This window comes from Oncorhynchus mykiss, chromosome 27 (genome assembly GCF_013265735.2).
Source record: "Oncorhynchus mykiss isolate Arlee chromosome 27, USDA_OmykA_1.1, whole genome shotgun sequence".
In the NCBI taxonomy this organism is placed as follows: domain Eukaryota; kingdom Metazoa; phylum Chordata; class Actinopteri; order Salmoniformes; family Salmonidae; genus Oncorhynchus; species Oncorhynchus mykiss.
The window spans coordinates 5,529,175-5,549,602 of NC_048591.1; the positions used below are offsets into that span (position 1 = coordinate 5,529,175).

The following is a 20,428-nucleotide window of genomic DNA, read 5'->3' on the forward strand; positions in this document are numbered from 1 at the left end:
GTAGCCACCTTGAAGCATGTGGGCACAACAGACTGGGATATGACTGTAAACACACCAGCCAGCTGGTCTGTGCATGCTTTGAGGACGCAACTAGGGATGCCGTCTGGGTCAGTAGCCTTGCAAGGGTTAACACGTTTAAATGTTTTTCTCACGTCAACCACGGAGAAGGAGGAGGGGGCAGTCCATGTTAGCGGGCCGTGATGGTGGTACTGTATTATCCTCAAAGCGGACAAAGAAGGTGTTTAGTTTGTCTGGAAGCGTGACGTCGGTGTTCGTGACGTGGCTGGATTTATTTTTGTAGTCCGTGTTTTCCTGTAGACCCTGCCGCATACGTCTCGTGCCTGAGCCCTTGAATTGCGAATCCACCTTGTCCCTGTACTTGCAGTCGCTTGATGATTGCCTTGCGGAGGGAATAGCTGCACTGTTTATATTCAGACACATTCCCAGACCTCTTTCCATGGTTTAATGCGGTGGATCGCGCTTTCAGTTTTGCGCGAATGCCACCATCCATCCACAGTTTCTGGTTTTAATAGTCACAGTCGGTACAACATCTCAAATGCACTTCTTTATAAACGCACTCACCGAGTCGGCGTATAGGTCAATGTTGTTCTCTGAGGCTGAGCGGAACATATTCCAGTCCGCGTGTTCAAAACTATCTTAAAGCGTGGCTTCCAATTGGTCGGACTAGCGTTGAATGGTTCTCGTCACTGGTACATTCTGTTTTAGATTCTGCCAATAAGACGGAAGGAGCAAGATGGCGTCGTGGTCGGATTTGCTAAAGGGAGGGCGGGGGAGGGCTTTGTATGCATCACAGAAGTAGTAGTGGTCGAGAGTGTTGCGCATGCGCGTAGCGCAACCAATATGCTGGAAGAATTTAGGTAGACTTGTTCTCAAATTTGCTTTGTTTGAAAATCCCCAGCTACAATAAATGTAGCCGCAGGATGTATGGTTTCCAGTATGCATATAGTCCAGTGAAGTTCCTTGATGGCCGTCCTGTTGTCTGCCTGAGGGGGAAGGCACACAGCTGTGAGTGACGAGAATTCTCTTGGTTGGTAAAATGGCCGGCACTTGATTGTAAGGAATTCTAGATCGGGTGAGCAGAAGGACTTGAGTTTCTGTATGTCTTTCTCTTTCTTGTCCTCACCCTCTCTACTTACATCTTCTCCTCCATATCCAGCTTCACACACTCCACCTCATCATTCCATTTCTCAAATATCTCCACTTTCTCTTTTCTCCCTCTCTTTTGCCTCATCTTCTTCAATCCCTCCAACTTCTTTCTTCACCTCCACCTTTGCCTTCTCTTCCACATCAGTTTTCATTCTGACCATCTCCTTTCATTTTCTTCCATCTCTTCTCCAGTCAACCTTTCCACTATTTTATTCCTCTTCAACTTCTCTTTCTCCGACTCCAACTTTTCTCCAGTTTCTCTGTCTATCCAGACCCTTGTCTTTCATAACGACCTCCTCCCGCTTCTTCTCCTCCTTCCTCACCCTCTGTCCTTCTCTGCTACATTTCTCTGCATTGCCTCCTTCTCTTTCCTCTCAACCTCTTCCCTCCTATAATTTCCTCCTTTGTGCTCTCCTATCCCTAATCCAACACCTCTTATTTCGATTTTCTCTCCCACCTGGATTTTCTCCAGCAGTCCATAGAGAATTCAGTCTTTCTTCATCTCTGCATCCACTCTCCTTAACGCTATCTCTCAATTTCTTTCCTCCAGCTCTCTCGTTCCATCTGAGGCGCTGGCTGGAAAAGCAATGAGCATGTGAATAAAGCTTTAAAAGGTAGAGGCACGCTAGTATCAGTGGGGTGATCTGGTTAGCTGATCTGAGGAATCCCAGGTCTGGGAGAAGAATATATAGTGAAATGTGATCTGCTCAATCAGAGGGCTGCTAGCAGGATTATATCTGAGGTGCCACCTGTTGTGTCCTGGAGCACTAAACCCAAAACACTGCCTATTATTTCTAACACACAAACTGCTTCTCAGTTGACCAAAGATGGTTATCTGCTACTACACGTTTGGAACGTTAGTCAACATGGGCCAGCATCCCTGTAGAACGATGGAGTTTGTAATCTATGCCCTGACAGATTGAGGCTCTTCTGAAGGCAAAAGGGGGTGGTGAAACTCAATATTAGGACGGTGTTCTTAATGTTTTGTACAGTGCATTTCAAAGATATTGAAATCAACTTCACGTTCAGTCAATTTAGTAATTTGTAGGGTACTGTCTGTTTTGTTTTGCCTGAATATTTTTCATCATATGTGAAGTGTGCAATGTGTCAAATGAATGCGATTTAGTGCATCAGAGTAAGCATTAGAATAAGCCGCCTCAATATTTGTAGTCATAAGGGGATGTCGCTCTCTAGGTGCCGATCCATCATCAGGATTGTGAAATAATTACAACGTTAGCATTAAGATTTGAATGGAGAAATCTGATCAGAGAGCAGCACTGCCTTTCTTTGGATCCTATCAGTATCTACATGCTCCAAACGACACTTGGCGAACGCTCTTTCTGCGTGGCGTTTTGGAAAACGCATGTTACATCGTCGGCCGTTGTAGGAACAATGCACAGTTAAAAACATTTGTAAGCCTACGTTGCGTCGCTAAAATCGGGGAAATCTAACCCAGCATGTTCTCACTAACACATACCAATATGTGGACTATATTCTAGGTTGACGGAACAAGGTACAGAAACAGAGACAGAGCCTTAAGAAAGAGTAAACGAGACATGTTTATTATTTAAACTATCACTTAAATAAAAAAAGTGCATAGAAAATAAACATGATTAGAAACTTTTCTTTTTACAGTTATGTACAATTGTGTTTCCTAATTATACATTCAACCTTAAGTAATTTGTGGTTCACTATTGTGGTTCAACTTTCCTTCATTTCTGTGACAGATGAGAGAACACTGATGTACAACTAATAGGGAAAAAAATAGTATCATAATCATCATTATTCTCATGGAGTTCAGGAGGAAGTGTTAACAAGACAAAAAGGTATATTCAAGGCGTAAGAAGAGCCGTTTAACCGTTCCCAAGTCCTACCGCCAACTCCCCTTGATGCCACGTCCCTTCTCAGGCTGATAAGTTCTATACACAAGGAACAATTATAAAATTACAAATACAGTTAAGTATTTTTTTTTCAAACTTCTTTCAAGCAGGTTCCCGGCAACTACCTTGACCTGTTAAATTCATGGATGTTCCAATACACAAAATAAATAAATAAAAACGTATCATCATTATCACTTTCTATAAAACAAGACATAAGTACAACCAAAGCTTCCAAAGAGAGGGGGGGGGGGGGTGGTAAGGGAGACATGGAAGACTGTAAAATAACATTTTGGTGGGATTAGTTTGTTTTTTTCCTGTTCTCCACAAACTCAACTCAATTATACCACCATCAAGTAAGCAGTCTAAAATCCCTGTTAAGAATTTACAAAGAATAAAAAAAAAAAAAACATTCACTACAACAATCAAACACAAAAACAAAATGGCTGACTTCAAGAAGTTCACAACCACGTTATACATCTTATCACATAAATACTGTTTCTTTTCGCAAAAAAAAAAAAGAAAAAAAAAAGAAGTGAAAGAAACTGCAATGCTCCTGCCAATGGAACATACACAGGCACAGGAAAACTGGTACTGGACATCAATATACAAAGATGATGTACGTTAGTTATTTTAAACTGATACTGTAACATAAAACCATTATAGAGTACATTGAACATTGCTATTAACCATTACAAACCTGCTGTTTGCTACTGTAACTAAGTTTGTCTGTTCATTCCGTATATTGTATAGATACTGAAGTACATGTTACTATTTCTGTTTCGGTATATGTTTTTATGTATATATAGCATAATTACAAGTGAAGGAAAAAGGGCCACTGGTGTGGCATGGTATTATGAAGTCCAAGAAACAACGGAATCTATCTGCCATTTAAAAACACTTGACTAATGGGTTGTTGTTCACCAAGTACTGAAACGTCACACTTTACTGCTATGGATCTGTAGAGGAGTCAGAGACGGAGCCTTTGGGATTAGTAAAAGGATTACCAAAGCTATCTTTGAAGTCTTAGTTTATTCAGTGTGACCTTTTGACGTTAAACTAGAAAGCCGTCCCTCAATCTTTTTCCCTCTGCAATGAAACAAACAAACTGTCCTGTGAGGTCATCTTCCCCAGTCTTTTTGTGGGTTCTATTTAACTCAAAAACAAAAACGTGGTTGATAGCAGAAATCACCACAATTTAGTTTTTGTATATACATTCATTAAAGACCTAGCAGCAGAATTCAGCATGACCCTGTGCCTCACCCTAAGGCTAGCCAGGATGGGAGGACAGCGAGAGCTGAACCAAAACTGTATCCCTGAATTAGCTGGCAAAACCCAGGCTGCAAGGAAGTTGAGGAGTGTTCACTGTTGGCCTCCAGAGTGGTCCCTGCACTCTGAACGTCCCTTACACACTTGGGAGAAGGTCGAGTAGAAGTGCACTTTCCTGGGGGCCACAATTCCTAAGGGAGCTTAAACAGCATCTGTGCTTGTGGTTTTTAAAACATAGGAACCCATTGTGTTTACAATGGGTAGAACGTCATTTCCCATGTTAAGTCAGTGCCTGTCACAAGTGCAATGTGTTGGCAAAGTTATGGTTTCACTTCACAGCCTGGGCAGGGTAAGGGTTGGAGAGATTCTGCGACGGCCTTACAAGATATAAAGTCAACAGACTACGAGGAAAAAACTCATTTTACAAACCAAAAACATAACAAAAAAAGTCACTGGCCTGAAGTGGCTCGCTATAGGACAACTGGAGCCAGAGTTGCACAAAGCAGCAATTTGGTGAGCTTCGTTCGAGGAAATATATGCCGGTCATCAACCTATCCACTTTTTGTACCCAATGTCCCCATTCTCACCAAAACCGGGACTACTTCTGTCAATCTACTACTGTTACAAGTCAGAGTTCTCTAAGCAAGGCGTGCTCAGTTACAACAAATGCAAAGCGAAGAGATCAAGTGAGTTGATGAACTCTTAACAGGGGTTGCATTGTGGTCAATGGTAAAGGGTGAGCCTCGTCCAACCTTTCCTAACTTAATCAGCTTCTACGGAGCTTCTAAAAAGCTTTCCACGTGTAGCCTGTCTCATGTAAATGCCACAAACCAAATGCTGGACTTTACGAGGGAGTCGATTAGAACCATAAAACATTGACAGGTATTAATATGAAGGCAACACTACCATGGGGAATCTTGGAGCACTGATGTGGCTATAGGCATTAAACCGGGTTATGTCCTTACAGTTTGCGGATTATCACGGAGCGTGTTTGATCCCAAAAGGGAGATGTTGGAATTTGTAGAGACTTTTTTTTTTTAAAGCATGAATGAATTGCGCACGGTGAAACGCCCAGGTCTGAATGGCCTGGCTGGAGCCTCCGCGTGACGCGTGGAATTAAGGCTGGAAAAAGGTGATATCAGACAGCTATTCCAAAAGATGAGCACTAACAGACTCCATCAAGGGCATATAATAATGCCATGCTGCTAACATGCAGTCAATGGAAATGTCCTTGATTGACAAATAGAGCTACTGGTGGACTGGGCTCAGCGGGGAGCGACAGCTTCAGTCTTTGGAATCCAAAAAGAAACATTCAGGCTATGAAATTAACAGCAACGAAAAAACAGCTTTGAAAAAAGGCAGCTCAATAAAAATAAAAAAAATGTAGAGACCAAGCATTAGTGTTTGTAAACCTCTATTTCCTACAAAAATGGCAATAAAATAAATAGGATTTCTTAAAAAATATAAATACTATTTATAACATTAAGTGCTATTCACTAGTGAGTGCTTTTTAGTCGTTTGTATAGAAAAATATATATTATTTACATTCTCAAAGCAAGCATGATATTTTTTCTGCCCATAACAAAAAAGAGCCAGAAGAGACAAGACTTCAAATGACCCGATTTGAAAAAAATAAGAACAAAAAAAACAATTCCTTTGCAACAGTAATTCATGAAATAGGCCATAATTTCAAACGGGCTTAAGGGGAAATCAGATTTAGGGGGATGACGTTTGGTTCTCATCGCTGTAATTCCGGACTCTGTTCTAACCAAATTTCGAATAAGACGACATAACGAGTGCATACCTGCGACACAAATAGATGGCTCAGTCTATCATTTTTCCTATACAAAACCAACAATAACATTTACTACAGCAAAAAAAAAAAAAAGAAATAAAAAAAGTTAGTCCCTCAACTGTCAGTCCACCAGAATCTCCGCCTAGCTTGCTAGTCACGGCCACGACAATCTTATGACCGCCGCACGACTACGTGTCTGACAATGACGCTGTACAAGTACAGTCGCGCTTAACGATAACATACAACTAGAAAATAAATAATCTACAGGCTTCTTTCTTTCCTTCTGTCGTTTCGACCCCAGCTCCCTCTAGTGTTTCTCTTCCTAACACATCTTGCGACTTGTTGCTCTGGACAGGCATAGGAACTATTTACAGTGTCTTTGAATACACAGCGAAGCAGCCCAAGCAAAGCTTTATGTTATTGCGGCTACTCCGAAGGCTGCACAGGATGCACATTCCGACAGGCAGATGTGTATAAACAGATGAGGCCAAGAGAAAAGCGTCCTCTGATCGGTTCTAATACGTCCTCATTCTATTTCTAAAATGCAGAGAAAATTCCCTTCCACAAATTGCACTTTGGTGTGTAAAATGGAACTCTTACAAGGTGGAATTCTTATTTTTGTGTGTGCACATAATCAATGGATTCTATGCTCACACAGAATTGAGATATCATCTCTAGAAAAATAATGTGAGGTGATGTTAAAATTCTGAACAAAAAGGGAATTTAAAAAAAATTAAATATTTTTGAATCATTCAGAGACAGAAAACGTTGAAAATTGCTAATCTTACAGTTACCATTTCCTTTGACTTCTCAGAGTCTGAAAAGTAAACAAAAACAACCAGAGGCACAATAATAATTTCTCTTTCAAAAACATAGCTTGTATCGAACTTAACCCGGTCTGTAACGCGCCTCTTTCTGCACAAGCCGTACAGCAAAAAGAGAGGTCAGTACTGGAAGCATCACTTTGCACTCTAAGACCTGGCATTGCATGGATGGCGCCACGCTAGTCGAGGCGACTGCTTCGGCAGAGTGGGAGAAGGACCGCTAACGCCACTACCATCACACAGCAGCGTGGGGAGGGGGGGGCTAGTTGAGGAACTTGCGGCACTTCTTGGTTCCGCAGTTGCATGGAAGCTTATTGCCCGGCTCCTCGATGGGGAATTTGTAGTCGTAGGTGAGCTCCTCGCCGCGGTAGATCTTACGCGTGGCGAATATGACGATGTGCTTCTGCCCGTCCACGTTGATGACTCGCGAGTAGCAATTGGGCTCGCACGAGTGGTTGATGAAGCGGGCGGCGTTGCCGTGCACGGTGGCGTCCACCACTTCGTAGTCATCAATGCGGAACATGTAACAGCCAACGCCCTGTAGAGGGAGGGACGGGAGGAGAAGAGAGTGAGACGCCTGAGGCTGAGGATTGCATTATAAAATGACTAAAAGATCCTGAATGGTTTAATGATGTTGACACATGAAAACCACATTCAGCAGGGCCCAACATTATAGAACATTCAGACAGAAAATACCGTCATTATGCAGAACGTCCCTCTCGGACAAGCAGAATAAGGACTCGCGCAAGTTCTTTTCATGACATTTCTATCTGCAACGTTCCACAACGTTTGCCCATCGAAAGGGACCCCGTTCAGACTCGAAGCGAATGAGCACAGAGGACTGTGTTCCATTGACGCCTGGTTTCTCTCCCTCACCTTGCCGTCGTAGTACTTCTCCCGCTTGTCGGTGAGGACAGAGCGGATGACGTTGCCCGAGTACTCGATCACCATCTCCCCCACGTCGATGCTCCTCTTGCAGAACAGACCTCGGCCGTGTATGGCTGACCTGTGAGGGGGAGCACACACAGGGGCTAAGTGACAACTGGTTCAACAAAAGGTTTCCCGCTTTTAAACCCCACTCTCTGGAACAAGGACGTAGCTACAGCAAAGCTACGGTAGTAGTTCCTCTTCTTGTTAAAAACCATCCCACTGCATTTGGATTTGTATCAGGCGAAACGTCACGGAGCCAGCGTTTTCCTAACCTGAACACCCCCACCGCCTCCTTGGACGTTCTCTTCAGGTGTCGGAACCTCATGGGCATGGGGAGGTCCATGCTGGTGGCCCGGCTGAAAAACAACAGTAGCACAGTGTGTTACAATGAAGGAAGGATGGTCTACTACCACCGTGAAGCTCCAACCGGTGGATACGGGTATGTGAACAGAACACCAAGACGACAGACTACAAGTCCATTGTATTGATGATACGGAGAATAAAGAAATAGTCCTCCTGATTTTCTGAAGTAAAAATAAACTAAAAACAGGAATTGTGTAACGGGGCGGCGTGACTCACCGAGCAGACTTGAGCTGCACCTCCTCGTCCTCCTCGTGGGGGTTGTACTCGGGAGGCTGGCGGTGCTTGGAGGCCAGGAAGTTGAACATGTCAAACACAGACCTCCTGCGGCAAAGGCAGATGGAGCAGACACACAACTCAATGACTCTCTTAACCCTAGGAAGGACCTCTCCCAAATAGGGACTTGATATTGGTTAATGACAATGCACAGTTATCAGCTCCAAAACATCAGTTAAGAGAGCCTGTGTACAAACGTCTCACTACATTTTAATTGCTGAAGTAGAATGCATAGATCTGAATTTCTTCAACAATCAAAAGAAAACTAATAGACTCAGGTCCAGCTAAATAAAATAAAACTTTAGAAGTGCTTCCTGAACTAATCAATAATTAGACATGATTCATCAGGGTCAAGGTCTCCGCCACATGGTCTTCACCTGTCCAGTCATGACTCAGTGATGACTAACTTCTTGGTGACAGGGGGGCAGTATTGAGCAGCTTGGATGAATACGGTGCCCAGAGTAAACTGCCTGCTACTCTGTCCCAGATGCTAATATTATTAGTAGTATTGGATAGAAAACACTGAAGTTTCTAAAAAGGTTTGAATGATGTCTGTGAGTATAACAGAACTCATATGGCAGGCAAAAACCTGAGAAAAAAATCCAACCAGGAAGTGGGAAATCTGAGGTTTGTAGTTTTTCAACTCTTTGCCATTCCAATATACAGTGTCTATGGGGTCATATTGCACTTCCTACAGCAAATTCTGTGCATTTGTCTGCATCCTATGTCTTTATGTGTTGGAAGAGAGCTGTACCTCTGGTGGAGCTCAGCGCGGGCCGAGCCATGGGGGTTGATCGGGGGCTTGTCGGCCTCCTCGGGCTTGTGGAAGCGGAAGCGGTAGCTGCGACAGTGCCTGGAACCATACAGCTGCTCCAGCAGGAACACCACGGCATCGTGGAGGACCCCCAGCATCCGCAGACCGTTCACTCCTGAGAGAGAAAGAGAGAGAAAGAATGAGAGAGAGAGAACAAAGGAAGGAGTCGAGGGGTACAGAGGATACAAAGTTTGATGAGTGACCATTTCATTCTTCAAAAGAAATGAACCGGCATAAACGAAATACAAATCTGAAATGGTACCTTCAAAGGAGAGCTCTTTGAGTCTGGCGTTGGAGCGGGCCTCCTGGACTTTATCTGTCAGGGACTTCCAGGCCTCTGTGGGTGAGAGGGAGAAGACACGACAGGTCATTGAAGTACACATGTAGTTTTCTTAATCTGTGCGAGGATTTGGAAATGAGAGATCTTGACTGTTACACATTCACTTCAATAAATGTAGAGCTATTTTCTACCATTGGGCGTCACAACCATGCTGCATGGAAACACGGAGCAAGAGGATAAGGTCAGGACTTCGGATACCTTCGATACTCTCGCAGCGGATCTGGAAGCCATCATCGCTGCAGATCTCAAAGATGAGTCCCTTCTTGGGCTTGTGGTCCATGCGGCTGCCCTCCTGGTCAGGGGTGGCCACCAGTAGAGAGCTAGCAGTTGTCTCGCCTTTCTCCTCAGGGAACTCACTGGTTTTACTGGTTAGAGCAGGATAAACATTACCCATTGACATATTAATAGTATAGAAAAAAAAATGGAAATGGATGACAAGCTTGCATGACTTACCTTTTGCAGGTGCCCCTGTCTCTGGGCTTGCCTGTGTCCATGGACTCGTTAGAGACTGGCTCTCTAGAGCTGCAGTGGTAGAGGGAATTCAAATATGGATATGTAGCGGATGCCAACCATAGTATCATAACACACTTGTCGTGAAATCAGTATAGTACTAGTTGATTATTTCATGAGTTATCTTTTATGTGAGAATCTTACCCAGGAGTGGAGGGTGCTGCCCGGTCTCCTTTCGTCTCCCGAGGAGGCTCTGTCTGCCAACCCTTGTGCTTCTTCCCGTTGGCCTTGTCGGGACTCTGCCTCGTCCGCTTGGCTTTCTGCTTCCCTTTCCCAGAGCCCGTAAATGCCGTTGCTGCAGCGCTACACCTCAGCTCTTGTTTCTGCTCTGATGAGGACCTGGATATAGGCATGGCGCTTGAGCTTTGAGAGCGGGAACTCTGGGAGAACACCCCAACCGGATGTCCCTTGCCGGAGTCTTGTGAGACCGGGCTGGGTGCCAGAGCCACAGGTTGTCCACTAGCATTTGCCGGGTGTTGCTGCCGCTGGAAAGCGCTGCTTTCCGGGTCCACCTGCTGGCTTAAGGACATGCTGATGGTCTGATGGGAGGGAATCACACAGATGCTGCTGGCGATGGAGGTCTGGGCAGGGCTGCACAGCTGAGACATCAGAGGTGCTCCAGACTGGAGGAGCATCTGTTGCTCCGGAAGGCCCAGGTTGTGCGGGGTGGCTTTGAAGAGGAGGCTGCTGATGGGTCCCGTGATTTCAGCGGAGCTGAGCACCGGGGTGCTGAGAGAGACAGAGCCTGGCGCAATGAGGCCTCCGGGCCCGCTGGGCTGAGCCATGGACACCATGTTCAGCACTGCTGACTGGTTGGGGTTGAGCCCCGAGACAGTGCAGGGCAGCAGGTGGGTGGAGGAGTCGTGGCCCAGGATGCCAGGCTGCCCACTGGGAAGAGGCCTCCTCTGCTGGATGGGCTCAAAGTACATGACTCCTGATTTGGGTCTCTTGATAATGTTGGGGACATTGCGGTGAGAAGTGGTGGCGGCCGTGGTCAGGGTGCCCAGCTCGACCAGTCCGGACTGGGCTATCTGTGGCGAGGACAGGTTGATCAGAGTCATGTTGGGTCTCACCTCAGACGGGGCCAGGGTGGGCTGGCTCCTGGAGCGGGCTAGTTTCTTGGTCTTCCGCGGCTGGAGACGGGAAATGGGTCGCTTCTTGCCGTGTCCAGACACGAGCACGGCCGAGGACGTGGAGATGGAGGCGGCGCTGGACACGATGGTGACGTTGGGGGCCAAGTCGTGCCTCCGTCCGGCCTCGGTCACCAGGATCTGGGGCTCGTGGGAAGGCACCCCGATCAGGAGGCCGGAGGTGGTGCTGGGAATGCCAGGCTGGAAGCCCGTCTGGGTGGTGCCGGTGAAAGTATGGATCTGAGGGTGATGGGACATGGTGCCCAACACTTTACCCCCAGCAGGAAAGATGGGCTGGGAGGTGGTTATCCCGGTGGTGAGCCCTGTGGTTAGAGTCATGGTATCCATCACTCCTGTTGCGCTGACCGATGGGGTGATCTGGATCTTCTGAGTGACACCATTTGGGAGCGTCTGTAGGACGTAGAGGGGCTGCAGATGCTGGTTGACCACTATGAGTTTTTCCGAGCCTTGTTTTAAATGAGAGGTGGTCTGCACAGCCATACTGGCCACCTGGGAGGGTCCGGGGCTGACTGAAGATGGAGCAGAGATGTACTTCTGTCCCTGAAGAGGCGGGGTGGGGGAGCTGGGTAGGACGGGGGTCCCAGAGCTCCTGGTCAGATCCTGGTTATCTGCTTCGACCACCTGGCCCAGGGAGGGACTAGTGATATGCTCAAACTGCTCCGGGGTCATGTGGCCTTCTCTTACCTGAGATTCTCGGCTACCTCCACTTCCTTCCTGCTGGCTCTCAGGGGACACACCGGCCCCTCCTCTCTGCTGCTTGTCCTCGCCTCCTTTCTCTGCGATGGTCTCGTCAGAGGCTGCCAGGGACAGTATGGTGCGTTCTGAGCCCTCTGAGATGAGGCCGCCATGGTTCTGGTTGTTGATGGTGGGGCTGCGAGTGGTCAGGACAGAGAGGTCAGAGGGCAGCTCCAGAGGCAGACCATATGGCTCTTCGACCGAGATGGAAGTGCTCACCCCACTCTCTGCGGGCTCAGCACTGGCCAGCGGCTGAGGGAAGTCCTCGAAGAGGATGTCTTTGCGGCGGTTGACACCCACCCCATAGCCCTCATCCAGGGAGAGGAGCTCGGAGGAGGAGGCCTCAGGCTGCTGCCCGAGGGCCTGCATGGAGGGCGTGTTGAGGACAAACTCCATGATGTCCGACGGCAGGATGTTGCCGCAGTCGTCACTGTTGTTGTTGTCCGAGTCTGACTTGAGCAGATCAGTGCTAAGTGAGAGCTGGGCCTCCAGGGGGTCCTGTCTCTGGGACGACTTCACCCCTCCCAGAGGGAGAGAGCTGTCCTTCTGGCTCTTCCTGCCTTCTCGGCTGTTGTTGCTACTGCTACCGCTGCTCCCACCCCCTCCGCTGCTGTTGTCCACCTCCTTCCCAGAGTCGTGCTCCAGCTTCTCCATGTGCCTCTCTCTGCCCTTCCTCTTTCCTGTGCTCTTGTGAGAAGAGGACGCTGCAGTGGCCGTGGTGGTGGTGGTGCTCGCGCTGGCGTCACTCTCTGAGCTGTCATCAATGCCGTCCAGCTGGCCAATCTGCTGGTGGCCCAGGAGACTCCGGGTGGGAACTCCATCCACAGCAGCAACAACCCTCTCCTCCTTCTCATCCTTCAGGAAGCGCTGCAGCTGAGAGCCCCTCCCCAGGCACTGGTCAATCCCCTCGATTGAGGGCATCACAGGGCCGGGGTTGATGATGGTGCGGGTGAAGTTGTAATAGTATGGATCCTTGTTGGAACACTGGCTGAATCCCCCTTCCTCTTCTTCTCCGCTGTCCCCTGAGGAGGAGTTACTCCTATCGTCTGCCCCGTCCACTTGGCCTTCGGCCGAGCGCCTGCCGCCCCCGGCCTTCCTCTTCCCAGGCCCGTCCCCACTGCTGCTGTAGAAAGGGATATCCTCCTCTCCATAGGAGCGCACCCCGTAGAAAGGAGTCAGGCCGAAGAACATGTTGGAGCGGGCCCTGGCGCTGCGCCTTGGGTAACGCCGCTTGGCCGAGCCCGAGCAGTCACTGTCGTCCTCGTGGCGTTTGTCCCCGTCTTCCTCCTCCAGCAAGGCGTGGTCATCCCTATCGCTGGTCCCCTCGTCCTCAGTGCAGTGAGCCAGGAGGCGCTTCTCCTCACGGTCCTCGGGGTGCAGTGGCGGGCTGTTCGACACTGAGCAGGCCGACGGGGAGAAGAGCATGGAGCAGGAAGACCTGCGGTGGGGGGGTCCCTCCAGGCCTACTGGACAGATGGAAGTGGTAGTGCAGGAGTCAGAGGAAGTGCTCACGGTGTTAGTCCCGTTCGGGTCGGTCTTCAGCGGCGTCAGGGACGCCTTGACTATAGCCCGCTTTTTGTCTCTAGCAGCCGCGACTTCATTGGCTGTTACTCTTGCTTGAACCTGTGAAGCCCTCATGCTTCTCTCCGAGGCTATCCTGGGCTGCTTGATGGCCTCTAGGCTGGAGCTGTTCTCAGGACTGGAGAATCTCTCCCTGCTCTTTGAAGATCGTCCTCTTCCCTGATTCTCCAGCTTTTCCACCTCCTGCTTGCCAATGGCTTTGGTGTTGTTACTGAGGTTTGCAGCCTTGCTGTTGCAGTTCTGTGAGGTCGGGGTTGGAGCGTTAGTGGTTCCACCAGTCTCTTTAGCATTGTTGTTGTTGAGCGTGGGGTTCTTGTTGGTGTTCTGAGGGGTCTTCTCCCTCTCTTTAGATGTCTCTCGGCTGTCGATTGTTCGGACTTTGGAGTGCTTGTCTTTGGTGGTGGCGGCCGAGTGGCTGGAGGGAACAGCCGGAGTGGCTTGGGAGCTCCGTTTGATGACGTCATCATCGGCCCCCGAAAACCACAGGGGCTTTGTGGCGGCGGCAGGGGCTGGCCCCGACAGATAGTCCTGGGACTGCCTCCCAATGCTTTTGTGGAACAGGGGCTGGGGAGACCCCAATTTCACAGAATCTTTAGAGGCTTGCGCCAAGGTCACGCTTCCCTCCTTAGCGGGGTTGCTACTACTACCACCACCTCTGTCCTTGGACAGGGTCGTGCTGACACAATGGCGGGAGAGGAGCGTGACGCCAGTCGACAGGTCTGGGACCTTCCCGCCCTGCTTCCCCTTCTCCGCCTGGGATTTGCAGTTGCTGGCCCTTTGGTGCCCTGTCAGGACACCTGTACCTGGTGGTGGGGAGGTCTGGCTCGCTCCTGCCATCCCTGGGGCCATTGGGGAAAGTTTGGGGTTCTCTCCCACAGCCTGCTTGCAAGGCACACTTTCTTTCCCACTGTCTGTCTTAATCTCAGAGATGCTGTGGTGGTGTCTGTGTTGACCTCCAGGGCTGGGTGAGCTAGTCTCGCGGCTCTGCGTTCGGACTCCGCCGGCGGGCGGCTTCCCTGTATCCCTTAGACCCAGGTCTCTGGAAGCAGAGGAAGAGGAGAGCACAGGGGGTGGGGTGGAAGAAGAGAGCAGGGCCAATTGGTTCATGGCGGCAGCCACCCCGGCCTGTGGAGGGGAGACTACCTTCTGTCTGGGCTGGGGAGAGAGGGAAGAGGTGCTGTGGCGCCGGGAGCCGATGCTCCTTAGGCTGGAACTCAGAAGTGGGTCCCCTACCGTCACAATCTCATGGGCCGACTGAGAGGATCCGCCTGCAAAACAACATGGACATAAACACATTTTACCATACTGCATGTCTCCACGTGTGAATGGGAGTTTACAATGACAGTTTGAGGTAATTGGGGTAAAGAGTTTGAAGATACCTGGGGATGGAAGTGGTCTGGAGCCAGGGGAGCGCTGGCACGGGGGGTAGCTGGGGTGCCTGTTTCGTGTGTAAACTTTAGGAGGATTGGGGCTGGAGGGCAGCAGGGACAGGCGGTTGGAGGGCTTCAGAGAGTCAAAAGGATCGGGCACCGGAGACAGGGCTTTGTCTGTCAATGAAAAGTTTAATGCAATCAATTCTTCAGAATACTGCATTTTGGAGGAAGAGCTTGCAAGTAAGCATTTCACTGTACAGTTTTCTGCCTGCTGTACCCTGTGCACGTGTCAAATAAACGTATTGAATGCGTTTACACGCCGGCAACAAACTAGACCAAATGCAGTGCCGCATAAATTTGAATAATTAATAATGTAGTGATGCAGCATTCTGGCTCACACACACCTAAAATGGGCATAAAAGGGCTGTGGGAGATGGTGCGGTTCTCCTCTGGAAGAGCACTCTTCAGGTCAGGCTCCACCACAGTGGGACGACACACCAGGATCCTGCAGGTGTAGACACAACGCTTCCGGGCGTCTAGAGTGCTCCAGTACACCCTGGAACACCTGTGTTGACAGAAACCAGCTGACTGATCAGTCTTCTGTTGCACTGACTGCTTCACATAAAAAGACAGGCGCAGCACTGTGTGTACTTACTGGTAGCCGATGGGGAAGAGTTTGCGCTCGCAATCCGAGAGCTCGGTCAGTATTCCAAGGCAATCGATGGTCATGGAGCCTGCGATGGAAAAAAAGAAAAAAAAAAGTTAAGAGCCCCTAATCCAAGGAGGCCAGTCAGAAACATGTTTGTTGGGCCAGCTAGTGTCTGAAAACGCCACGGACGTCCCCTGGCTGTTTCACTACTTTGGGAAAGCCCTGAACTAGCACTGCTCATTCACCTAATTCAAGGACTTGATGATCAGTCGACCATTTGAAAAATCAGGTGTGCTGCATAGCTCTGGAATAGATCAAATATGATCAGATAACGGCTGGGGGTCCCAGGGAGAGGTTACAGACAGAGTAAGCAGAGCCATATGTAGTGAACGTCGCAAACGGCACCCTATTCTCTATACAAGTACACTACTTTTGACCAGAGCCCTATGATTCCTGGTCAAAAGTAATGCCATAAATAGGAAATAGGGTGCTGTTTGGGACTAGTCCATAGAGATCTCTATATATGGCTATGAAGTGGGATAATAAACATACACACCTATCATCATGTGGATGTTCTCCGGCTGAAGGCCGGTCAGGAATTTCCTCCGCATGCTGATCCCCTCCAGGTCCACTAGGATCCTCCGCGTGACCTCGAAGCCAGACTCAGACACCACCTGGGCAAGGAAGTCATGCATTTCAAACAAAGTACCTACAAGTACACCCTTCTCCTCACCATGACCACAATTTGACCCATGCTGCAGTATGATTTCGATCGATACGGGCTAATTGCATGCATGTTGTTTTTACCTTTTACCGGTCAGCCAGAGCTTAAAAAAATAACAAATAAAACTGACATTGAATCAACATTTTTATCTGTAAAGTGTTGGTATCTTCTAGATGTTTGTTTGTGTGTGATGCTGCAGGTGGGTAAGGGAGGTGGGCTGGAGAAGATAAGGAAGGAGTTCAGCTTTGCGTCTCACCTCTCCTTTGATGAGGTCCCGGTGGCGCTGGCAGTAGACCTTCTTGTCCTCCAGGAAGACGCACTGGCGCTGCCGGGCGCACATGAAGTGGTAGTTTCTGGTGCAGGAGGTCAGACAGCAGCCCACTGTTGCGCCGGGACGTTGGCAGTTCTCGCAGCGCTGCCGAAAGGAAAACAAACATCACAGGACACTGCCATTAGACATAGATAATCAACAACAACTCGAGGTCATTTGAGTAATAATAATAGTGTTTTTTTTTTTAAAGACACTTTTGCATATTTAGTATCAAGAGCATGCATAATTGAAGACACAATGTAAATTATGCACAGAACCAAGTAATGCAACATGCGTTTTCAAGTGAAACATGCACTACATGACCAAAGGTATGTGGACACCTGCTTGTTAAACCTCTCATCCCAAAATCATAGGCATTAATATGGATTTGGTCCCCCCGTCGCTGCTATACCAGCCTCCACTCTTCTGGGAAGGTTTTCCACTAAATGTTGGAACATTGCTGCAGGGACTTGCTTCCATTTAGTCACAAGAGTAATAGTGAGGTCAGGCACTGATGTTGGGCGATTAGGCCTGGCTCGCAGCCGGTGTTCCAATTCATCCCAAAAGGTTCTTGATGGGGTTGAGTTCAGGGCTCTGTGGAGCCCAGTCATGTTCTCCCAGACCAATCTCAACAAACTATTTCTGTATGGACCTCGCTTTGTGCACAGGGGCATTGTCATGTTGAAACAGGAAAAGGGCCTTGCCAAAAGTTGGAAGAACAGAATCGTCTACAATATCATTGTATGCTGTAGCGTTAAGATCGCCCTTCACTGGTCCTAAGGGGCCTAACCATGAACCATTCCTCCACCACACCTTACAGTTGGCACTATGCATTTGGAAGGTAGTGTTGTCCTGGCATTCGCCAAACCCAGATTTGTCCGTTGGACTGTCAGATGGTGAAGCACGATTTATCGCTCCAACTGACGAACTGATGAAAGGAGGCATCCTATGACGGTGCCACATTGAAAGTCACTGAGCTCTTCAATAAGGCCATTCTACAGCCAGTGTTTGTCTATGGAGATTGCATGGCTGTACGTTCAATTTTACACACCTGTCAGAAACGCGTGGCTGAAACACCTAAATCCACAAATTTTAAGGGGTGTCCACATACTAAATGAATACACACACACAAAATATGGAATATCCATTTACTAAAAATAAGAGCTTTCGCAAAGTATTCAGACCCCTGGACTTAAATTTACGATAAAGCGTTATTCTAATGTATTAAAAAAAATAAAAAAATAACTCCCCTCAATCTACACACAATACCCCATTATGACAAAGCAAAAATAGGTTGAGAATGAAAAAAATACTTTCGTAAATGTGATATTTCAGTTTAAGACCCTTACTCAGTACTTTGTTGAAGCACCTTTGGCAGCGATTCCAGCCTCGAGTCTTCTTGAGTATGACGCTACAAGCTTGGCACACCTGTACTTGGGGAGTTACTCCCATTCTTCTCTGCAGATCCTCTCAAGCTCTGTCAGGTTGGATGGGGAGCAATGAAGCACAGCTATTTTCAAGTCTTACCAGAGATGTTTGATCGGGTTCAAGTCTGGGCTCCGGCTGGGCCACGAGGACATTCAGAGACTTGTCCAGAAGCTACTCCTGCGTTGTCTTGGCTGTGTGCTTAAGGTCATTGTCGTGTTGGAAGGTGAACCTTTGCCTCAGTCTGAGGTCCTGAGCACCCTGGTGCAGGTTTTCATTAAACATTTTTTAAATGTTTTATTTTATTTAACCTTTAGTAAATAAACTAGGCAAATCAGTTAAGAAAAAAAATATTATTTACAATGACTGCCTACTCCATCCAAACCCGGACGACACTGGGCCAATTGTGTGCTGCCCTATGGGACTCCCAATCACGGTCGGATGTGATACAGCCTGGATTCGAACCAGGTACTATAGTGACGCCTCTTGCACCGAGTTGCAGTTTTTTAGACCGCTGCGCTACTCGGGAGCCCAAAATCATTCAAGGATCTCGACATTGCTCCGTTCATCTTCGCTGTGATCCTGACTAGCAGCCCCTGCTGCTGAAAAACATCCCCACAGCATGATACTGCACCACCACGCTTCACCCTTAGAGATGGTGCCAGGTTTCCTCCAGACGTGACACTTGGCATTCAGGCCAAAGAGCTCAATCTTGGTTTCATCAGACCAGATAATCTTGTTTCTCATGGTCTGAGATTCCTTTAGGTGCTTTTTTGCAAACTCCAAATGGCTTTGCCTTTCACTGAGGACTGGCTTTCGCTGGTTGGGTTGTGTATCGGAGGACGTCTCTCCCGAGCCCGTACGGGAGTTGTAGCGATGAGACAAGATAGTAGCTACTACAACAATTGGATACCACGAAATTGGGGAGAAAAGGGGGTAAAAATTCAACAAAAAAAAGAAAAAAAAGAAAAAAAAGAAAAAGTTTCTAATAACCCGTTTTTGCTTTGTCATTATGGGGTATTGTGTGTAGATTGCAGAGGACTTTTTGTTGTTTTAATCAATTTTATACTAAGGCCGTAAAGTAAAAGAATGTGGAAAAAGCCCAGGGGTCTGAATATTTTCCAAAAGCACTCATACATACAAATAGGTATTTTGGTTTATTAGTCTTACCAACTGTTTCCCTCGGATCACGGCCATGTGGACGTTTTTCAGAGAGCCATCATCATCCTCGAACACCTCGGCTGACCACAGGGCACAGTTCACATGGGTCCACTCGTTCTGCCCGATGTACAGCAGCCTGCCGCCCTCCTGAAACCAGACACAAGCACAAAGAACACGATCAAGAGCTGTACCACGACAAATCACGACTGCTAAGGTGGTGTTTAGCCCAACTTTGACTTACGTTGGTGTTATCATCTCCGTACTTGAGACACAGCACACACTGGCGGTTGTCACTGACGCCAGGGGGTGGGAGCAGCTCAGGACTGTCTTCACAGGTCAGGTCTGAGAGAGAGACAAGAAAGCAAGCCACAAACACATCATTTCCTGCAACTGAAACAGTATCAAAAAGTGTATCCATTAAATACTTAGTGTAGGTGTGTAACCCAAATGGCACCCTATTCCCTATATAGGGAACGGTGCACTACTTTTGTATAGTTGTGTTGAGCAGACTCACCGTGGAGCATAGGGGGTGTTTGAGGAAGTAGAGGCCGGGTCGGAGGGGGGGAGTAGGGCTCTCCGGGGGTCTTTGGGCAAGGGGCCGGAATGATCTTCTTCCTGAGGGGCTGCCCGGCGCGGGCGATCTCCTCGCGCTCTTGCCACTGGGCATAGTTGTGGTCCAGGGAGGGGGGCAACACAGCGTTGGGGAGGAGGCCACTGCTGCAAGAAAAACAGACAGGTATAGACTCAGACCCGCTTTGAATCGTATATAAACGCATCCTTCCGGCCTTCCACTCTTGAAGGGTCAACATTGAATTAGTGAAAGCCAGTTCACACTGCATTGATTTCACCAATTATTGCATTTTAGATCAGTGAATACAGTACTTCAAGAAAGTACAGCAAGAACATATGAACAGGGTCTAACACAGATTGGCAATGACTCTCAAACACAACCGTTATACCCCAGAGCAGTGCATTTGGTACATTTTCAAGAGCTCAGACAATCCAAAATGTAAATTATAATCTTCTGAACAACTCACTAAAAATTGGGTTTACAACTTGAATTAGCCAAAACACAAAAAAGGCCAAGGTAGCAGATAATGGACCCTAATCAGATATTTATGTAGTTGGTTCTGTTTAGTAACTAATATATACAGTGC

General features: G+C 47.9%; 1 protein-coding gene across 5 annotated transcripts in view; it reads right to left on the reverse strand.

Moving 5' to 3' along the window:
- Nucleotides 1–2,702: 2,702 nt before the first annotated feature.
- kmt2a (lysine (K)-specific methyltransferase 2A) overlaps nt 2,703–20,428 on the reverse strand; it is a 54,263-nt gene continuing 36,537 nt past the window's right edge. For 4 of the 5 annotated variants that reach the window (XM_021587356.2, XM_021587353.2, XM_021587354.2 and 1 more), the window contains exons 18-34: nt 19,786–19,988; nt 19,513–19,613; nt 19,281–19,418; nt 16,632–16,790; nt 16,208–16,325; nt 15,658–15,736; nt 15,407–15,567; nt 15,009–15,176; nt 10,307–14,897; nt 10,106–10,174; nt 9,851–10,017; nt 9,575–9,649; nt 9,253–9,427; nt 8,442–8,546; nt 8,135–8,218; nt 7,809–7,938; nt 2,703–7,470 (exon numbers count right to left, since the gene is read on the reverse strand). In XM_021587356.2, the coding sequence (XP_021443031.2) occupies nt 7,195–7,470; nt 7,809–7,938; nt 8,135–8,218; nt 8,442–8,546; nt 9,253–9,427; nt 9,575–9,649; nt 9,851–10,017; nt 10,106–10,174; nt 10,307–14,897; nt 15,009–15,176; nt 15,407–15,567; nt 15,658–15,736; nt 16,208–16,325; nt 16,632–16,790; nt 19,281–19,418; nt 19,513–19,613; nt 19,786–19,988 (6,799 nt within the window). In that variant the 3' untranslated portion in view covers nt 2,703–7,194. The remainder of the gene's footprint in view (nt 7,471–7,808; nt 7,939–8,134; nt 8,219–8,441; nt 8,547–9,252; nt 9,428–9,574; nt 9,650–9,850; nt 10,018–10,105; nt 10,175–10,306; nt 14,898–15,008; nt 15,177–15,406; nt 15,568–15,657; nt 15,737–16,207; nt 16,326–16,631; nt 16,791–19,280; nt 19,419–19,512; nt 19,614–19,785; nt 19,989–20,428) is intronic. The other variant, XM_021587355.2, reaches the window with a different exon arrangement.